At 27.6% G+C, this 23,913-nt stretch overlaps 1 protein-coding gene across 1 annotated transcript in view; it reads right to left on the bottom strand.

Moving 5' to 3' along the window:
- LOC107451220 (neural cell adhesion molecule 2) overlaps window positions 1-23,648 on the bottom strand; it is a 94,867-nt gene extending 71,219 nt beyond the window's left edge. Inside the window, exon 1 of the mRNA XM_071178756.2 lies at window positions 23,196-23,648. Coding sequence (XP_071034857.1) covers window positions 23,196-23,295 — 100 coding nt within the window. The 5' untranslated portion in view covers window positions 23,296-23,648. The remainder of the gene's footprint in view (window positions 1-23,195) is intronic.
- Window positions 23,649-23,913: the final 265 nt, after the last annotated feature.

Raw genomic sequence — 23,913 nt, 5'->3', positions numbered from 1 at the left:
TATATATATATATATATATATATATATATATATATATATATATATATATATATATGAATATATATATATATATATATATATATATATATATATATATATATATATATATATATATATATATATATATATATATATATATATATATATCATGCATCAAAAATGTATTAACGTATAGGTAATTAACAGTGGTTTATTCTATATTACCTAGATTGAGTTTATCAAGATGTGCTTGGGAAATGTAAATAAATAAATAGTCACGTAATAATTTGTATTGATCGACTATATCAACAAAATTGCAATATTTAATTAGCATAAATCGAAATTTTATTATTATAAATGTTTCTTTCTTAACATTTTTACTAACATTATTATTATAATGCTGAACCTTATAAAGAAACAAACATTTAATAGTTAAATATATTTATTTGTTAATGTTTGAATTCAAATTATGAAATAAAATTGTGTTTCAATTAAATTTTCTGGGCCTAATTATAAATTTTGAATAATAGTGAACGGCTAAGTATAAAAGTTTCACGTGTACGTATTGTTATTATTAGGTTTCACGTATTATTATTATTATTATTATTATTGTTATTGTGTATTTCTGCTTTAATAATAACAATTAATGTGAAAATAAATTCATACATTAGGTCATTTATTGATTTTTTTAAGCATTTGGTTCGTAACTTTATTATTCTGTCTGCACTCTGAGAAAGTTTCAGCCATACATTACGGCAAGTGACAGGCTAAAAGTACTTCAGTCAATGACCGTAAAAATAAATTTCTGCCTGTAAAGCTAGCATTGCCGTAAAATATAAATCTGCCTGTAAGTTTTTTTCTCGTTAAATAGATGACCATTGACCGCAAATGAAGTCTATGCTCATAAATGTTATGTTAAGTGTTTGGCCTTAGGGCTTAGTTTATGATCTTTGTGTCCCTGGCCAGATGCTTTAATGAACCATTTAAAATGCTGTTTATCCCCGAATCCTGTTAGGAAGTTGTTTATAGTAACAGTATAAATTAACTATCTAATTTTTTGAAATATTGATATAAAATAGCAGTTTTTTTGTAATTCATTACGATCACGGGATACTGGGCGTATCTCTTATAGAAGGCTGCTGGCCTTCTAAACTGATAACCCACGCTTCTAATTTTGTAGAAATTTCTTAGAATATGGCATATTTTATTGCTAAGCCAATTTTTTAGAAGTCTGATTTTGAAAATGATTATTTTATTTTTGATTGCTAAATATATTTAGAAAAATGTAATATTCTAGCAAAGTTTAGTTGAATATTCCCTTCTTTTTCTTAAATTCTTGCCTAATTCTCAAAAAAGAGAGACATTCAAGCAAATGTTAATTAAAATCAACAATTTTTACCAAGAATCCTGCCTAAACCATATGGTAAAAAGTTATTAATATCAAAAAGTTAATTGTTATTAAACTTATTAAGTTTAAAGCAACTATGTTTTTCAATTTTCTAAAAGGAAATAACAGATATTAAATATCTTTTCCTAATTTAATAATCTTTATAAATTTTCTTATTCACACAAATAATAAACAAATTGTTAGATACAAACATTACCAAAATAAGATTTTCCTTACTTTGTCACTCATATGAAAAAAAAATTTGAAACATTGGGACAAATCTTTAGTTACTTTTAATTAACTTTCCAACGCTAAAAAAATTTTCCTATTTATTTTATAATTATTTTTTATCAGCAAAAAAGTGCATCAAGAATTTGTTGAGTAAAAAATAAATAATTTAAATGCATTTTTTATTTAAAATATTAAATTGAATTTTTTTTATTTGATAACAATACCTGAACTTTATGTTTTTTTCTAATTTTTTTCAATTCATGTAACGAACCTAATAACAAGGGAGAAAGAGAAAATAGCTACATTTTTCTAATACTGAAATTTTTTTTTATTTTTCTGCTTTCTATTATTTCTAATTTCGGTCTTTTAGAATTATTATTTACGTTTTTAAAAATCAATGCAGATCAAATCATTTGTATTGTTCTAAGAAGAAGAGTTAATAGTTTTATGCTAATTTTTTTTCTGCAAAATAAGCTTTGATTGCAATTTCTCCAGAAGATGAATACTTTTTTAAATAAAAGAAAGCAATGATTTTAGATACAAAAGCCAAATTGAATGAATTATTTAGGAACATTAAAAAAAGTTTTGAAATTATTTTTTATCTACACATAAAATCAATGAATTGTTCTTAAATGAATTTTAAATAATGTATTTTCTTTGCATACGCGTCATAAACTATAATATATATATGTTCAAAATGAGGATAAAACAAAGGAAAATTATACACATATGAAAGGGAATTTTTGAAAATTTTAAAGCTTTATTTCCATTAAAAGATTTTAACATTAGTAAAAGTCTTAAATATAACAAATCTCTTGGTAGAACCATATTTAACTATAATGATATAAGCAAAAATTTAGGGAGTATTAATATATCTGATTATGAATGTCACTGTGAGGAAGAGAAATATTTTGATTTTGTTGATAAACATCGTAAACATATTATTACTGGTAATTTAAATATTATAGGAAACCTAGAACTTAGGAATTTAATGATAAAAGGCACAAAATTTAGACCCATTTTCCATATATCAATCAATAAAATTCTAAAATACTTTCTTAATGATCTCAATAGTTTTTGTTGAAAGATATGAAATAGATTTTCTTTACCTTTAGGTATGCTAACAGAATTGAAATGGGGTGTTTATTATTACTTTAAAAACTTTGTTTTCGATAATAAGGATAATTTAAATAAAAGTAACAATCCAACCATTTTTTCTAATATTGTTCAATCAATTAAGCAACTAGACAAAGTTAACAATAATTATGCTATATTCTATGAAAAAATTCTATGCTAAACTTTTAAATACGGAATTAAAAAATAGTAAAAATTTTAAACTTAGTAATTTTAATAATAATATTGTCATTAAAAAAATTTCAGCTTTTTATAAGAGATTAAAAATTAAAATTAGCAATACACAATTTCCTCACTTAATTATCTGTCCTAAAATTCATAAAATTCCTTTAAAATTTTGAACTATCACATGTGGATCTAATTCCATCAATCCATTTTCTCTAACTACTTAAATAAAATTATTAACAATATTTCTAAAGAAGGTTTCTCTTGGATTATCACTTATAATCAACCTATTTTAGATTTCACTTAACATAATAAAATAAATTCTATTGCGACTTTTGATTTCCAGGATCTTTTTAATAGCATTCTAGTTTTCATAGCCCTTTCTAAACTAAAGGATGTCCTTTTGAATTATTACTATGATTTTAAAAATATCCTTTGTTAGGATATTGATTATTGGGAAATTTTGAATAATTTTTGTCTTTTTAGTAATTATCTTTACAATGGAAAGGATATTTTTCTTCAAATTGATGGAATACCACAAGGATCTAATTATTCATCTCTCTTAGCTAACTTCTTTTTGCATTAATATGAAAAAAATTACACTCTTAGTAGTATTAGATTTGTTTTTAGATATATTGATGATTTAATTATCTTCAATTTTCGAGATTAATATTTTATTAAATGATATTTACCCCGAGGAATTAATCTTACTTCGTAATGATAATATTAATTTCAATTTTTTGGATTTGGGAATTATGAAAGTTGAAAATATCTGCTTTGTTGATTTATACGATAAAAGAAATTATTTTAATTTTGATATTAATAAACTAATTACTTGGAATTCTAATGCTTCTATGAGCATCTATTTAAATACCACTTTTAATGAAATGAACTGAATTCAAAGAATATATAGTAATATTTATTTATCCAAAAAATAAATTGATAATTTTTTTCAAAATTTGATAAAAAACAATGGATACCAGACTAAAGTAATAAAATTTTATATTAAATCATTGAATTAATCGTATATTTTTCTGGATATAATTACTAAGCATTTTCTTTGTTAATTTATATAATTTTTCCATGTGCGAATCCATTTCGGGCCAATCCATGGCTAAAATTATTTACTAAAAATTACTTCATTAACTTATACAATTTTTCCATGTGCAAATCCATTTCGGGCAAATCCGTGGCTAAAAGTATTTGCAAAACAAGCAATTTATGTGTCTCTTTTCTATTTTATATTTTTTCTTAAATAAATATTTATTTTCTAAAATTATTTAAGGTCAACTTTTTTAAATTATCCAATATAATATTACCTTGCGCACATCCATTTCGGGCCCATACTTGGTAACTAAGAAATCAATGCACAGCATAACAAATATCACTTCAGCAATGCAGTAAGAACGGCACTTTAAAACAAAACTCTTCTAGTTACACTCAATTTGTGCTTTTGCTTTCATATTTTGTAATCTGGCAATCTTGTTGCGAAAATATTTTTAAATCATTCTTGAAAAATTCCCCGTTCATGTAAGTACATCTGATTTCGCTACTCGCTTTATAGATTTTGTTTTATACTGTTTTTTCTTTTTATTTTATTTTATTTTCTGTTTTTACGTGTTATTTTTACTTATTGTGTTCTATTTTATTTGTTGTAATTTTTGTAAAAATTTTTTATTTGAATGCTCCTCAAACTATTGTATTAATATGTTTTACTTTGGCTATATTGATACAATATCAGAACGCACTCTTTTTTGCGGATATAATCGTATGGGCTGGTGAAAAGATTATATGTTTTATTTTCTGGATATTTTTAAAAAAATTCATCCTTTTTTTCAGTTGTTTGTTATTTTTTTCATTATTATTTCCCTCCCCCTTGTTCATATGTCTATAATTTTCCTATAATCTTCATTTTGAACTTATCTAATGAGTTCTGTTTACTTGCAGCTTATGCGCAACAAATGAAACTTATTGTTTTTCTTAACTTTCTACGTGTTTTCTTGTATTTATTTACTTTGTTGTAAATATATATATATATATATATAAATATATATAAATATATATATATATATATATAATTTATATATATATATATATATACACTGGTTATCATAAATTAAGGAAAATTCACAAAAATCGCGATAACTCAAGAAATTACACATGGAATTTTATGAAACTTACCCACAATATACAACACATAGTAAGGTATTAAACAACATAAAAAGAAATTATCAGACATTAATAGTAGTATAGAAATTAGCACATGTATAAAATAAACAAATTGGAAGTATCGGTTTGCAATAGAAAAAGTACCTTTAATATGGAATATGATTGCCTCTAGAAGCAATACAGCACAAACAGCGATGTGTGATGCTTTCAATTATGCGGTCTATCAGTTCAATAGGAAGTGAGAGCCATTGCTCTTGTAAAGCAGTTGCAAGCGTGGCAAGGGTCTGAGGGGGCGGATTGATGGCAGATACACGCCTCCCTAGAGCATCCCAAACGTGCTCGATAGGATTCAAGTCCGGGGATCGAGCTGGCCACTCCATGCGAGTAATTGTTTCCTGTTGAAGATAATCATCAACAATGCGAGCTCTGTGTGGTCTTGCATTATCGTCCTGTAACAGGAAGCAATCACCAATTGCCCCGGCATATGGGCGCACATAAGCATCAAGGATGTTGTCTCGATAAACCTGAGCATTCACGGTTCCCCTTGGAAAGACATGGAGGTATGTGCGCCCTCCTAAGGATATGCCTCCCCAAACACAGACACTGCCTCTTCCGTATGCATCTCTTTCACGGATGTTTGATGGATGATAACGGGTCCCAGGTTCTCTCCATATCAAATAACGTCTACTGTCACTTTCTAGACTAAACCTGGACTCATCCGTAAAGAGAACAGGCCTCCATTGATCTGACGTCCAGTGGACATGTTGTCGGGCCCACTGCAAACGGTCTCTCCTATGGCGTGATGTGAGCGGCACGCAAATGGCTGGTCGTCTCGCATACAGACCACCTTCGTGGAGCCTTCTGCGCACAGTTGACGTTGACACCAACCTTCCGGTGGCTGCAGCAAGAGAGGATCTAAGATGTGTCGGAGTAGCGGTTCTATTCCTGCGTGCACTTAATGTCAAATATCGGTCATCGGCACTGGTCGTAACAGTTGGCCGTCCTTGACTGAACCTCCTAGATGCCGAATCTGTGGTTTGAAATTGCCTCCAAAGTCTATGAACCACAGATGGACTCACATTTAGCCATCTGGCCACTTCTGATTGACTCTGCCCTGCCTCTAGTCTCCCGATGGCTCTCCATCGTAGTTCTTCAGGCAAATGATGCCTAGAGGTCATTATTACGAATTGGCTATCTCAGATTTTCAATGTCGCAATCACAGTAAAATTTGTGTGCTTTCTCTCAAACTTGGACTTTTATGCTCCAGGCAGATGACGTAAGCCGAGTGCAGCGCCACTAATTTGCATATTGCAATTTTACTCAGCTACTCTTAGTGGACAACATATGCAAATTTTGCACGGTTTGGCTTACTTTTGAAAGAGTTATCGCTATTTTTGTGATTTTTCCTTAATTTATGATAACCAGTGTATATATATATATATATAATATATATATATAATATATATATAAATATATATATAAATATATATATATATATATATATATATAAGTTTAAATATTTAGAAAACTTGGACAAAGATTAATCAATTAATTAATTAAGGTAATCGAAATATATGAAATGTGTTTTACTGAAGAACCAACATGATAAAAAAATGAGCATGTAAGTATTCTAACATGCGACGTTCCTGACTGGAAAATAAACTGCAAATCAATCTCTTCTGCTGTCTTATTATACCATTCTAACAAAATTATTTACAGAGTTGATTGTTTATTCTCCCTGATTCCGCCAAATTGCTGCTCAAATTAGTGATTTTTTAAAATAAAAAAAATTCTATAGGCTTTTTATACTAGCATCGCCATCTGCTGACAAAATTCTTAGGCGAATTTGAACCTATGTAAGAATTATTAACTGGTTTCATACACAAAAGGCTGCAGATTTTACATTTGAATCTCCTACTGTTTTTCTTAACTTTATTTTCAAATCATCAGTCATTTTAGAATACAATAAATATATTGGTATGTACTGACCATGCTAAGCAAGAAAAAATTCCACAAAATGTGCTTAAAAGTTGTTCTGTAGTAAATTGATAACTGTATTTTTTTCCTCCGAGACTCTTCAACATACGGCGCTGTTTCATAAATCTATTTATTTAATGTCATATATGTGACATATTTGTTCGAGATTTTGTCTTGTTTCAACGATTTATGTTTATCAGTTTGAATTCTTGTTAGTTCAATTGGATATCACGCAAGATAAACTACATTAAGGTTGGGATGTCATAAGAGAAAAACCCTCCTTTTTCCTCTAATTTGCATTTACATTTTCTGTCATTGATGAATTATCTCATTGATATTTGAATTAAAAAAAACGAGAAAAATGAAATTGTGTCACGTTTCATCCCACGATTCTGAGCACACCTTCTTCTTAAGGGGAGAGTTTAAACAAGAACGTGTTCAATGGAATCGAAAATGATTTTAAAAATGGAAGTTCTGAATGTAGGAACCGTGCTTTGAATTTTAAATGAATTAAGCATTGAAGGATCTATGCAAATGTTGAGGATGCGTGACTACACTCATCGATTCTCTTTTGTCAGAATCCACTCAAATTCTGGTGATAGTAAAAAAAACGAAAAAGAAGGTAAAAAACGGAACTTTGTCAAGCAATCATCAGTCATTTTATTCAAATTTTTACTTTGAAACTAGTAAAACTTAGTTACATTTCAGTTTATTTAACGGTACTTCTACTAAAAATGTAATGGTCTCTTTTTTGTGTATATTTTCTTTTACAAAATATCTGATTAAAATTAAATAGTTCATGTCAATGCTTTAAAGTAATATTGAATGGATTTAACCAAATTTACGAAAAAGAGAGTAAAGGATGAAATGTAAAAAGAGAAATCAAAATTAAATGTTTTACTCTATGAGAAAAATGTCAGAGCTTTACTGTAAGAAATTCTCGTCTATTGCGTCAGTATATTGAACAAGTTAATTGTAGAAATTTGAAACAGATTTAAAAAGTATTGTTAAACAATAGTTTAGTTGATAGTTCAGCTTTTGTATGACTTCGAGTTAAACAGTAACATTTGCCACCAAAGATGACTGATGAGTTGGGCAATCAATTATTGATAAAAAAGACAATTCTCGAAATATGCAGTTTGTTGCATTTAACTTAGAATTAAAGACTATTTACTCCTTGAAATTTTATACTCAGACACTTAATTTATTAAAAATATCTAATTAAACTGCTGACTAAGAAAAACTGTTAAATACTATCTTCAATCCTCTTTGAAATTCTAGCAACAGCGTGACATAGTCAGAAATTATAATTGTTTATCAGTTGAAATGATCTGATAAAAAAAACAGGTCATTGTTTTACGGTTACATAAGCGTGTCATCATCATCTGTAAATGAACTTGCCACTAATTTTAAAGCTTGGGGTTAAAATTAATTTTCTTTTTTCTGGGATCGATTACAAAAAACCGTACGTTACTCTTTACATTTTTTTTAAATTTTATTTTTCAATTCCTCGACTATCAGAGCTATATTGCGTTAACATTGTCGATCTATTAGATTAATTACATCACTTCTTGAAAGCACTACATAAAATCAGCACTCAAATTCCAGATTTTTTTTTTTTTACTAACAGCTTCAAACCAGAAAAATTATAATAAGAAATATCGATCAACAAGTTTGGTCTCAAACTACTACAGAAAATAAAAGTAGTATGAGTGTATGAATATTCTATAATTGCCAGAAACTAAACTCGGAAAAATTTGTTGATAAGTCAGTGCATTTAACAGCTTTCAAAGCTGTATTTTCTCTTCATACAAAGCAAATGAATTTTAAGTAAAATAACAAATATTCATGAATCGCTTACAATATCAATGTAGGGGCAAGGTATATAGCTATTGACAATAATTCAAACTGGTACCACGCATAATTAACTGTAAATTTCAAATGCTATTATATTTTACTATTATATTACTTTCTGTTATATTTTAGAATAATATTTATGAAATAAGTAGGAAACAACATAAATTTATAAAATGCACTGATATGGCACACGAGTAAAGAAGCGATTTCTTCGAACATTTCGTTTATATTATACAATTTTATTCAAAAATCTCGTAATAATTGCTTAAAAAATTCTAAAACTACTGAACTGACAAATATGAGAATTTTATGTTGAGAGTATAATAAAAACTTTCCCTGGTAAAAATATGGACAAAACGTCCTTAATATGGTAAAATTTGCCATGATTCTGGCTTTATGAGAATAACAAAAAGCTCGGTAATTTTTACCGAAGCGCTTTGGTAATGATTTTGATAATATTAAGAATAAAAAATGCTTTTATGATATACGATAAAACTTGGCAAATGTGGTAAAGTTTGCTAATTTAATCTGGATACCTTATTACAAGGCATAAAAACCATTTATTTACAATTATGTTTTTCATTGATTCAATTTCGGGGTACTTATGTTTTATCCTGTTGATCATTTTCGCCAACATCGATGCCAAATTCTTTTTAGCATATTCAAATTATTTTAAGACTGTAATTGATTGTAAGAAAATTGACAAAATTCAAATATGCCTTATTGCGTGCAAAAAATGAGATAACATTTAAATTTGAAGCATTTCCAAATTTGTTTTCATAACTACACACACACACATATATATATATATATATATATATATATATATATATATATATATATATATATATATATATATATATATATATATAGGTATAAATCAGGATTTCTGGTAAACCGTTACCACATGAACAGAAAAATTAGCAAATAAATGGTTTAAATATCGTATAGTTTGGTTATATGAACCAAAACTGTGTTTTGTATCAGATTTTTCATTATATTACAGTTCGTTAATTTAACAAGATTTTTTTTTCTCCCTGTGGTTAATATCACTTTAATATCTCTACTTACTTTCATAGAAACCATATCTGTGTAAAATTTTAAAATTTTAAATATTCAATTTAAATGTGCGCATCTCATAAAAATCTTACTGAAGAATGCAATTAATATATATTCTTCTAATAGTTAAGATTAATCTAAAAGTCCAAAACTTCGAGATATCCGAGTGAAATATTAAGATACTTGGAATTCTTCGACAACCTTTAATTCCGTTCATTTCAATTTTATCTCTTAGCAACATCTAAAACTACTTCCACTGTATTTAATTCCGTTCCGATTGACATTCATTACACCGCTTTCGAAACGCAGACACTAATAAAACGCGTAGTTGTAAAGATGTCAGGAATTCGGTTAGAAAAGACTTGCCTTTGAAGTTTTTTAGTTTAATGAGGGAAAAACCTGCTGCGGGAATAAAGTAACTTTTCTTTGATCTTAAGAAATTCTTTTTTCTTCCTGTTGCAGTTAGATGAAATTTAAAAGATTTTTGGAGAGATTTAACATGATGTAGTTCTAAAGAAATAGATGTATTATTCTAGATATTCGGGAGATTTTAAAACGGCAGTTTATTTCATTCGTTAAGAGATTTTAAAGTATTCTACATCCAACACCTTATTTAGGCAGTATTTATTTTTTTCATTTTTAAATAATCTTTTTAGCCTTATCTTAGGAATTAATAATCTTTTTCGTCTTTCATTTTTAAATAATCTTTTCGTTATTATTTTTTAATATCATGCAAATAACTGACTAAGAGTAAAACTAATCATGGATGAAGTATTGAAATATTAAGAAAATAACATTTAAAACACATAAAGTTTGTTATTTGCGTTTACGTGCAATTTTGTGGTAAAATAATTCATTAAAAATATCTGTTTATTTCCGTCACCTGTAGATTTTCAAGAATAATAAGAATGTTATTACAAAAGAAAAATAATCGTTATTGCAAGCTCTTCTATTTTCACTTCGCTTAAATCTTACAGTTTAAAATGGCGCTTTATTTTATAAATTAACCAATTTGTCTTTTCTTTAATGGTAATTTGAATTCAATCGATCCTTCTTCTTTGATCCATGCAATCAACGTTCGATACACATATCTACCCGCTCTACAAAAATAAATTTTAATATACTAAAAACATTTCCATTTTGCTTTATTTCGAAAACACAATTTTTTAAACTAGATGTTCTCAAACAATAAAAGAAGTGTTGCAACTGCCAAGTTGCTACTGCTTTATGAGATTAAAATTTGCTTTACGGCACTTAAGATATATATTTGTTTACGGTATCCATACGCATAATATGCGATTTATTTTTGCAAGACTGTAAAATAATATCTTTAGTAGTGAGAATAAAAACACGTTTAACACATAGAGTTTTTAAAATTCACTTACCGTCATTCTATTTGTGCAGCGGGGGCTACTTTGTGCAAATTCGAATTTCGCATTTTTCAAGTGCTGCTATTCAGTATTATGTTTATTTCACGTTAAAAATGTGTGGAATTTGAAGATAGAAGTCTCTTCTATTACTACAAACATTTTTTCGAATTTTAAAACAATCTCAGAGTGTGTTTCGTTCATCGAATGTCAACAACTTTCCGAGGACGTCGGATGTCGAAAAGTGTGCGTAGAAACTTTAGCTGTGAAATGCAAAGACGTTGATGAAACAATTGTCGTAAGTGCAAAATTTTTTATTTATATATTAATAAACAATTATATCATGTTAGCGTTAAAAAAATTTGAAAATTAATAACAAATAAACGAAAAATGAAAAAAAAATGCACTTTGGGGCTACTTTGTGCAAAGTTTCATTCGTTCTTTTTTTCGACAGAAAAATGGTCAGACGTTATAAAAAAATACCTGGAACGAGAAACTACCGTGATTACACTTCAGAAAAGCTGCAACAATGTTTGCAAGCAGTTGCTGGTGGTATGTCGATTGCAGAAGCTTCTCGGAAGTACAAAATCCACAGAAATACTATCTCTAATAAAATTCACAAGAAACATATGAAACGTGCTGGTAAACTATTATTTTTCTTCTACAAAAAGTTTTCTAATGAATTAATCAAACGATTTAACACATAAAAATATATTTTATAGGACATTCGGTGATTTTGACAGAAACTAAAGAGCAAGTTCTGGCATGTTCATTCAAGCATGTTATGTTCAAATGTATCAATATTATAAATGTTAATGAATATGTAATAATTATTATTTTTGAAATATCATCCATTTCAATGTTAAAAAAAATATATGGTTTCCTTTTGTTTAAACTCAAATGTTTTGAAATAAACATTCTTTTTAAAAAAAAATTCTTCAAAAACAATGATTTTTTAACGCTGAAAATTATTTTCCATCTAATTTCCTTACATATCTTGATGTTTTTGTCTCTAAAAATGTCAACAATTAACTTTTTTAACAATTTTATATCAATATTTTACTAAAAATATGATTATTAAACTGAATTCCTATCGCTACACAAAGTAGCCCCATTCGGGGGCTACTTTGTGCAAGGTATGTTTTGACTTATTATTCGTAAATATTACATACAAATAATGCCAATATTGATCAAATTCACTCGTCTGAGTCCAGTTATGAATAAAATATCGATAAATTTTACTAAAGTTTGAATTAACATAGTTTTTTTACATGTCAAAGTTCAAAAACTGCGAAATCCTGCACAAAGTATGACGGTAGTTTCTTTTGTGTAAATGATAAGAGGTTATTCACAATTTTAAAATTCATTAATAATATAGGAGGAATTATTAATAAAGTGAAATAACCACGCACACTAGAAGGTATTGTAAATGAGCTTAATGCGATAGGTAAGTGCGCTTGCTGCCTGGATATAGTTAAACGAGTTACTTTTTCGATAACTGTTTCCAAGTAATATTTTCTCTTTAAAGCAGTGAATGCTTGATGCCTTGCTTCACAAGGGCAAAACAAGAAGCAACAAATGGAGTAAAAATCATCATTTTTTTTCTCTTGAGATAAAATTTTCGTATGTAACATGAATCCAAAATTCTATACACGACAATGAAACTTTTTTTCTCTTCTAAACAATAGCAGCTATCTATCGATGGATTAATAATACAGTGGTTCCCAAATGGTGATTCATGGGGTGAACGGATCACCTGCGTTCCGAAAACTGCCGTGCAAAAGAAAACGTAAGCGGCAACAAATTCAAAATTGAGATTTCTATATATTTGGCGTTACCGTATGATAAGCTACTTCTTGCAAAATATTATTTTTTTAAATTAAATTTCGTGTTGTAAGTTTTTCGAATTTCTTTCACACACAGTATCAGCAATAGTAAGAAAATATTTGTCATGCCACTTTTCTCGATATCTAATGTGAGGTACTTACATTGTTTCTTCATTTGCACGGCATAAAACTAGGACTGTTTTAATCAGTTACAAATTTAGTAAACCGGTCATTAAGATTTTGTTTAATTAAATATCCATTATTTATTTAAAAAGTACATCATTTTAATGAAGATGTTTCATTAACATGCTTGAGAAGAAAGAAAACTAAAATTAAAAAAATTTATTTTCTGACAACAATATATTGAATGAATAATGCATTTATGAAAAATTGCATCATTCTTTCACATCAAATAAAAATAGCACTGAGAAGTATGTTTCTCTAACAACCAATCTCAACATTTATTTCCCTTATTTTCTGTCTTTATTTCAACGAAAACTATATCTCAGTTCATTCATTTTATGTTTATGCAAACACTAAAAATAAAGATATAAATATATAAAGCTCGAGATTTGTAAATTCTACTTTCTGACTTAAAACCCGATTTTAAGATCAGTATTGTTGAAACAATATGATAAAAAAATGTCTACTTCATATACTCATTAAATATTTTTATAATGATGAATTAAATTCCAATCGTTAAATATTTTCAAATTAGTTAATAGCGCCTTGATTGCTAATGAAATTTAATCATTAAGTCTAGGGTTTCTACTTAAGGAAGATCAATCATTTAGGGCTCCATACAGAACCGCTGGAGTAATATATATTAGACTTTTGAAGTCTTGCTTATCTTGCGGCAAAAGAGGGTGCCATGGCACACATTTTAGGAAACCTTCTTTCTGAAACAAATGTCATTCTATTTTAACTTTTTCTGATTAATAGGAATGATTAAATATTTTTCCTACACAGAATGAATAATGGATCAAAAATATCCCACTGAGCAATTTTTTTAAAATACTATCTGATTATGAAAAACATTTAAGTATTGTATGAAAGATCAACTAATCTATGTTAAGTTTAAAACTAATACACAATTAAAGTGAAACGTCGAACGCATTGCCATATGGATAAAACAATGTTATAACAGAATATTCCAGAGCTAAACGTTGATATAAAATAAATTATCTGACAACCGAATTTTTAGATAATATTTTTTTTAAGAAAATATTATGATACAGCCCTTCTGAAAAAAATTTAATTCTATTTTTGCTTTTTTCAGCGTAATAGGAACGATTAAATATTTTTCTTTAGTTAATAATTTCGTCCCTTAAAAAAAAAAAATTAGGATACAGCCCTTCTGAAACAAATGTCATTCCGTTTTTACTTTTTTCTGAGTAATAGGAACAATGAAATATTTTTCCTACTCAGAACGAATAATATATATCAAAAATATCCCACTGATAAATTTTCTTAAGAAATTATCTTAAAAAATTAAATGATTATGACAAAAAAACATTTAAGTATTGTATGTAAGAACAACTTATCTATGTTAAGTTTAAAACTAATACACATTTAAAGTGAAACATCTAACGCATTGCCATATTGAAAAAACAATGTTATAATAAAATATTTCTGAGCTAAACGTTGATATAAATTAAATTATTTGACAACCAAATCTAAAGACAATATTTTTTGTAGGAATCTATTAGAAAACAAATGTTATTATACAGCCATGCGATTATTATGCATGGTATTCATTAAAACAACAGTATAAATTTAAGTAAGAAAAAAATTTTAATTTATACTTATCGTGCATTGCAGTAGTTAATTGTATTGAATTTTGCGAAAAAAAAAGAAAAAACATTAATTTGCATCTTTTCTCCACCTAATATCTTGATTTTCATCGTATATAGACTTCAGAAGATATAAAAATCTTGAAGTGTTAAGAAAAATATGTATACGATTCTCCGGTTTCTTGAATACAAAATATCATGTCATGTAAGAAATTTTTCGTTGGAAAAAAGGAATGTTTGAATATTTTCAATTGAGAAAATACTCAGCGCTGACACGAAAGATCAAATAGAATAGGAATTCGACTTTTTTGCGTATTCTAGAGAAACACCTCAACTTGAAAAAATAGAAATAGGGACAGCAGAAAGAACATGCTAGATTATCTTTGTAAGATCCATGTAATGTTGATAAATATGAAAAAAGTTAATAGTATAAATGTAGCTTGAAAACTTATGTGGTCTTTAAAAATTAAATTTCACTGTATAGCACCTATAATAGGGTGTGAAAACATATTTTCTTAAACTTTTAATTCTATATTTGCCAAAAGCATTGCTTTATAGTAAATAAAAAAATACAAAATTTCAGAATTCTAATATATATTTTGAGGTTTTCCTATTGAATCAAAATGTTATTAAATTCCAAAAACAGAAAATCACGATGTTATTAATAACGCTTAGGTTTAATAAATATGTCGATTTAAATCTGGTTAATATCTTCTTACATATTCTATTAATATTTTATTATTTATATTAATATCTTATTATCAAAAAAATTAATTGTTCTAACGGTTCAATTTGCGCTAAAATGTTATAATATTTGTGAGAATATTATTATTATTATCTTTAACCCATACATCAGTGCCTATCTTAGTATTCAATAAAATATTAATTAAATGATGCATTAAATCCGTTAATTTTGAACTTAAAATTTAATACTATTACAAAATATGTAAAACCGCAGAAGTATGAAATAAATAACTTTCCCGAAAAAGTTTTAATTATTTAATAGCAAATCTGCTTAATAATCAACTAAATAAATACTACTTTCAATTAAATAAAACGGTGCAAATCGAATTCGGAAAACGTCAAAATGACAAATTCGTAAACACGCGAAAGTTTAACATTTGATATATAATTACATCTTCTTGTTTCAAGTTTAATATTTAGTTTTTAAAGTCGGAAATAAGCCTACCTTAGTTCGAAGATCTCTCTTTGAGTTGAATCATATAACCTATGTCACTCTATTGAAGTTTGAATATAAATATCACTTGACTGCAGCTAATGCTTTTGTGTCACATTTTTCTGTAGTTTGGTAATAACTCGGTAGTTTAGTTAAATTATTGTTCTCTTAATTCCATCCCTGGAAGCTTCTTTATTTCGTCTCTATTAATCTTAGTTATAGAACAGTGTTATAAGTAATAGAACAGTGACTTTAATATGGATACGGTTCAGTCAATCCGGTCATTATAGTCCAGAGTTTTGAAGATTAATTTTAGAACATTAAAATACCTTATAAGCAGGTTATTTTCCTTTTATTTTTTTTTTGTTTTTCTTTAGCTATTGCTCTTAGCTGTCGAAGTTCAATGAACTTCTGATCTTTGCTTATCCGATAACGTGGCGAAATATTTTTAGTGTGGTCGAAGAAACCCTTTTAGCTGAATTATAGGATCAATCACTAACGCAATAAGTTGCAAATCTGTCCTTGCAGTATGGAAATAACTTTACAGTAATACGATCAGATGTTGTTGACAGCCGAGAATGGATAATTCCACAATTTCTAGCAGACACGTTTTCAGAAAGTCGATCTGTAGCAACAGCGTGGCATATTCTGAAGAGAAATTTCAGATAGGGGCTTAAATATTAGGGGGACAGGAAAATAATATCGTTTCGTTGCGTCTGATATTTGTTATCAAGATTTCATTTTTAGTCAATAATGTACTCAGCCTCGTTAGCAACAACCTCTCATTACCGAACAGAAAATTAATCGAAATGGATCGAAAAAAAATAATTGGTTTTTAAGAGTAACGGGCGAGTATTTACTACTCCGAAACGGCATTATTTTACGGTCCCCCTAAAATTTCAAGAAACCTTCAGTTTTTCAGATTTTTATCCCCAATTAGTTGTTCCAAACCAAAAATAAAAGTAAGGTAAAACAACGTTTAAGAGCAATTTTCATGTATTTTTAGTGCTCTTAAACGTTGTTTTACCTTACTTTGTATTTCAGCGCATTGGTCGCCCTTATGTGTATTTTCAAAAATAAAAGATTTAAATAAACTATTTGTTTGGAGAAAAAACAATTTTTTTCCAGTCTTAAAAAAAACATAGTATTCCAACCGTAGGGTAACATAAATGTTTTATGAAATGGCTTACCAGAAATTCAGTTCCGTATAATATTCAGGATAATATCCTTTTGATATGTTATTGATAAGAAAGGTGATTTTATTGTATTCGATAAATATAGTTACGATAATTATCACGATATTGTTGTATTTGTTAAACCTATTTGCATTATCGGTAGCCGGTGTACTGTGTAAATCAAAACTTGACAATGTTCGTCGCGTTTGTGAATTCTGCTTCTTAGTTCCTTTAACCTATAACTACCGATACAATTATTTCATTTGAGCCAAAATTATAATAAAGTTTGAAGATTAAAAGATCGTGTCTTAAAAATAAGATAACAAATAATGATTATTATTATTATTGGTAACAAAATATTTTAATAAACTTGAATACTTTGAAATTAAACTGAAGTTTGGTCAAATAAGAATAACCCTATATAATTACCACTGACTGTCAAATATAGTAGTTTGCTTATGTTTTATAAGTTATGGCAAACTAAATATTTGTTTCTAGAAAATGTTTTTATTTTAATATTTAAACCATTAGTTTACCATGATTAAGGAAATTCTTTATCACGATTTCATCATCTTATATCTTCTTAAACATTCTCTAAGAATACTGTTTTCATGACAGACGACATTGAAACAATGGAAACATATTTTCATTTTTGCAAGCCGTGCTGGCTGAGGGAATAGAGAGCTGGCCATAAATATTTCAATGCATTATTTCACATTAAAATATTAATATATTTTAAAAACATTAATAAATTAAATTTTTTATTTAAAAATCTTAAATAAAAATTAACGTTGAAAAAATCAGCTTTTTACGTTATAAAATTAATGGAATAATAATGGTAGAAGTTTTCTGTTTTGATAATGGTAGAAGATTCTGTTTTGTTGGTAGAAAAAAAGTTTTTCAGAAGTTCGAAATTAAGTACGTGAAAACTATTTTTTGAGAGTTACCCCTTGAAAAGGTTCGTAAAAAACCTATCTATCAGAGTATCGATATTGAAACTGCGCAGTATTAATTGAAGCTTTAATACGCAGCAAATACATGAACAAAGCTTACATTCGCGTGTATGCACTAATTGAAATTTCTCGAAAAAAAGGTTACATTGCAATTTATTTAATTGTTATTTGACCATATTAAAAAACAGTCAAATAACCATAAATAAAAGGGTATTCAAACTGTTAACTGTGGAGAAAAACGTTTATTAACTGCTTTCAATAAATACGGTTAAGCAACGAGAATTTTGTGACACCAACAATTCACCTAGTGAAGTGACTTAGTTCCTTGCATCTGCGTACCTGTTATTTTACCACAATTTTAGAAGGAAAATTCTGACACTGTGTTAACAATTCTACAGTAAATTGCACCATGACAAATACCAATAATACCAAAAATGCCCATTAACAAAATTAATTTAACACATTGGCAACAATAATAGTATGGTGATTTATGTTCCTCCTGGCCGAGTTAATATCATATTTTCCTTAATTTTGCTTCTCATTCTAAAACGTATTTCTTATTTCACTCGGTATCTATTACCAGAATTAACTAAGTATCATTTGTGTAAATAATAGCACTCTAACTTTTTATGTTTTGTCACTAAGAATTATTAATTTTTCTCACTTAATTTTGCTTTCGAATGTACATATATTATTGTCTTATTTTAATTAGCAATTATTACCAAATTTAGAATGGCATTACAGGTGTAAAATATAGTATGACGCGTTTTAACTTTTCTCTAGGAGAAATTTGTACCATTTCTCCATTAATTATGCTTTTTAGAACATATTTTTTTATTTCAATAATCACCGATGTTCAAATTACTTACGAGTTATAGGCATCAGTGTTAGTTAGGAAATTTACTATGCTTCTCCTAAATGAATTATTGTCCTCGCTCCACCAAGTTTTCTCTTTGAAAAACTAGTTATGTAATGTAAAGCAAAATTAATGAGGAAAGAGTACAAAATTGCTGAGGAGAAAAACTGAAAAATCGTTATAGTATTATTGAAAACATTGATGTTAGAATTATTTTGGTCAAAGATATTAATTGAATAAAAAAATAAACTACGTAAAAAGGAGGAAAGTTAATGGAGAAATGATACTAATACATTTATGAGAGGCGTAGTAAATCTCTGTACTAATAGTGATGATCATAGCGTTTTTTAATTTGATAATCGCTATTAACTGAAATAAAAAAAATATGTACTAAAACGCACGTTTAATGGAAAAATGGTGAAAATTCGTTTAGAAGAAAAGTAAAAATTCTCCATAATATTATTGAATCCAATGATCCATAATTAATTTTGTCAATAAGTGCTAATTAAAATAAAATAAATTTTGTAGTGAGAACTAAAATCAATGGATTAATGGTACTACTTCATTCAGGTGGGACATAAATCAACACTCTAATATTGATATTTTAGTATCTTTTGGTATCATGTGAATTCGTGAAATATAAATCAATATTAATTCAATATTATATTAATGTTGGTAAAGTTACTTATTTTGTTACCAATTAAAACTGCATCAACGCTAGGCAGTTTTAATATAAATACTGTGATTAAAATGTTCAACCTGCCTTAAAAAGGAATAAGTACTAGAAAAAAATCGCTTAATATTGGTACATTTTAATCATCATGATTTTGTCTTGAACAATAGCATCATTTCAAAAGATACTGAGTAAATTCATCATTATTTTGACGGGATGACCTACTAGAACTGTGTTTCTATTCATCTAATACCGTAAAGCCTCCGGCGATAATAACAATAACAAATAATAATAAATAAATAAATTTGGAATTATTTTTGGGTGTTGTGTTGCTATATGTCTTTCAAATTTGTGCATGACTTCATAGTGCTATTCAGCACTGATTTATTGACTGTTTAACTTTTGTCATAACATTCGGCTGATTCAATATTCAACTAGTGTTCAACATAAAAAAAATTAATCTAATGCGTGGTTGACAAAAGCTGTCTTTTTTAAATTTGTCTAAAAATTCTAAAAACGAATATTTATCTACATGGAGAAAAATATTCTGATAAAACTACCGTACTGTATGATAATGACATATCTCGTAACATAATTCTGGTTAATAAAACCAAAATATACGGTTTCTAAACCACTCATTTGATAATTAATAAACGTTTATCTGGTAGCAGTTTAACGGAAATGCAGGTTTTCAGTTCTTATCACCACACATGTAGGGATGTGTTAATATCTTATTGCATTTTCGTTAAAGGCAATGTTTTTAAAAAGGATTAAAAATTGAGCAGTTTAAAAAATAATTTTATTATATAATACGCTTGCAATTAGTCGAAAAAGAAAGCTCTATACTCTCTACAAATTGGGTACAATCTATTAAATTGCATCTTATTTAGTCATCCAAAAAAAATCAATTTACCTAACAAATGGCGTATAATTTAGGTAAATATAATTCTGTTCTATATTAAACGAAAGAGTTAAAATCCTTCTATTTAAAATTAGTGAAGTGGTCCGTGCTGAGTACAATGAAAAATGACAGTTTTTCAACTTTTTTTTCCTGCATAAATGTGAATAAAACATTTTATAAATATGACTAAAAATATTTGTACAAAGATATTTAATGCACAGATATTTCTTCATATAATGAACTTTTGATAAAAAAAAACATTATAATAATTAACATGAATCACGTCGAGACAATATTGCAAAATGTCATTGATTATATGTACTTGTCCGTTCACTTTGAGAAAGCGATTGATTTAAAAATAATGAAAAATTAAGGAAAATAGAAAATATATTTTAAATATAAATTATCTTAATTGTTAAAACATATAGTTTATCTTTAGCAAATCAAGCTAATATTGATTCAACTGCATTTCATTTCTTAACTAGGGGTTTCATCATCTACTCGCCAACTCCCGGAATTTATTTCACAGCTCTTATCAGATTGCTTATCAATTCGAACTAGCTTCGCTCATTCCTTAGACACTTATGTATTTCGGTATACCTTTACATGTACTTTGTATGCCAATACATATACGGTGTTAAAATATGCAAACTATATATTGTGTAAAACCCTTATTTTAAAAACATTCAATTCCATTTATATAAATTACGATCATTTATATACAAAATTATATATTGTAGTGCTTAAAGGCACAACGTTAGTTTAGCCAACATTTGTTGATGAAATATATCTTACACAATCGATAATCATAAAGCCTCGTTGAAACTAAAATATTGCTCTGAATCTGCTTAAATTAATTAACATATTTAAACAAATATTTAGATACATCATATATGGGGCAAAAAGTGTACCTGTTCGAAATAAATTTGATTTTTTAACTCTTTTAATAATTCAATACGCTTAAAAGCAATAAATAAAATAAACATCTCAAAAATGGATAGTTGCTAGGTGACAAAATTGTATTTTTAAATTTAGTAAAACAATTGAATCAATGAGTTTGAAAACACGTCATCTACATATGAGTTCCAATGAAGATTACTTGTTTTCGGACGCATCGATTCAATTAGATGCAAATTTTTCTTATTACAAAGAAAAAGTTTTAAAATTCCTTACCGCCACTATCTTTCAAACTATTTATAGTTCGTGATTTATATTTCACTACTTTTTATCTGTGTCTATTCATTCTCATTTCATACAAAGATATTTTTGGCATAGATAATTGTTTACAAATATTTTTTAATAACATTATTAATTAGTTGCATGCGTTCAAGCAGATGCAAAATCGCGAAATTGTCCTAAATTATTTTTAGTTTTTTTATAAAAAAAAGACTAAAACTATATAAAATAATACGTTTACTTACATATACATATTACGTATTCATATTATGATCTCCTTTAATTGTCAAATAAAGCTCTAAACTCCAATATACCAGATATAATCAAGGCAGTTAAATTTTTTTTTCTAAATTCAACGAAAATAATTCTGCTCTGTCAATAAATGCATAATCCAAGCAACTAGATCATCTTTCTAACTTCAACCGAAAAATTCGATGAAAATTATTCCTTTAAAACTAATAGGTTATTATACTTCGGAGCAACCAAAAATTTATATTGCTTATCTCATTTTTTTTAATCTCAATAAATCAATTATGAAAATTGGCATTTAGTACAAAGTTATTCAGGAATCAATACACATTTACAAAAGATTTCTTTAATAAAATAATTGTATGCATTCATACTCGAAGAAAAAAAAGTATTGTTAAAACTGTCATAACATTGCAAAATTTACTGTATTTTTGGCTGTGTGAGAACACCTAAAGGCTCGGTAATTTTTAGCGAATAGCTTTAGTAGTGATCCTGGTAAAAATAGACATAAAATGTGGTTTTATAATATGTGATAAATGTTTGTAAATGTGATAAAATTAGATAATTTGAACGTAATTCCTTAAATCAGATCGCAAAAAACATTTGTTTCGTAAGATTTACTTTTCAGTTTTTGTTATTTAAATGTGTTATAATAAAGACCATAATTTTGAAAACCAGATTCCTGTAAACTGCTATCATATGAACGAAAAAATTACCAAATGATTTATTAAAATGCTGTATATTTTAGTTTTATAAATCAGAATTATCACTACTCTACGGTGAGATAATTTTATAAAAATTTTTCCTTCGTGTGATTCTATGTGATTCAAAATACGAAAATTACCCTGAATAATATTTTCTTTTTGTTTTCCCCATGCTATGCTATTTTCTGGTTGTGCAATGCACATTTAAAAAATAAAATAAATAAACAACCTAAAAATAATGGATTTTACGCTTTCCTTTTTTTGTAAAAAAAAAAAAAAAAATAGCTCTACACTCTCAAATCCTCTATGTTCTAAACAACTACATTTTCTTTCTAAATTCGGAGCAGCAATTAGATTGAAATTGCCTCTGAGGTAAAAAATTCTTACCTTCGCTATCTTTTTCTTCTTCTCCCAAAACTGGCACAAAAAGAAACACACACACTATAAAACTAATTGCGAAGTTGAAAGGAAACGAATCCAAACCCATTAGTGCAGACACAAGAAACACAGAATGAATCCTCAACTGAAATTCCTCCTCTTTCGATAAATGAGGGGAAACAAAGAAGAAAAATCAGTCCCACTCACTGTAAAATATACTACCGAGAAAAGTTAATCATTGGAAAGAAATGTTCGAATGGATACGACATAAACATTCGAACTGTTTCCTTTGATTAGAAGAAACCGGCCAAAAAGAACTCGGAATGAATTTTTTCATTTTACTTCATTCATTGAGGGTCATATCTGCAGTTTTTCATTCAAGGAAAGAGTATTTGAAGAAATTCCAGAAAGATGTGATCTTCGTAAGAAGTCTGAAATTGAGCACATCTGCAACCTTTATGCGTTTTGAGTTCCAATGGATATTCTCCGAGGATTCTAACGCCCTCTAGTGTTGTTTTTCGTTAGCTACTTCCCTGATTAGCGTGGTGAGGTGCTGTATTGGACTTTGATCTTTCTACATTCCTTCGGTACTAGTTATTTAAGGATTGTTTAGAGTGAAGCAAGGAAAATTAATACATTTTATGAATTTAAAATAAATACGGATTGTAATTTATGAATCTGAAAAATTAAGCTCTAGATTATATTTCTCTGAAAGTATCTTTTATGT

Source organism: Parasteatoda tepidariorum, chromosome 3 (assembly GCF_982258835.1).
Source record: "Parasteatoda tepidariorum strain Cologne lab strain chromosome 3, Ptep-v5.0, whole genome shotgun sequence".
Lineage (NCBI taxonomy): Eukaryota > Metazoa > Arthropoda > Arachnida > Araneae > Theridiidae > Parasteatoda > Parasteatoda tepidariorum.
This window is presented reverse-complemented; position numbering and strand designations above follow the sequence as displayed.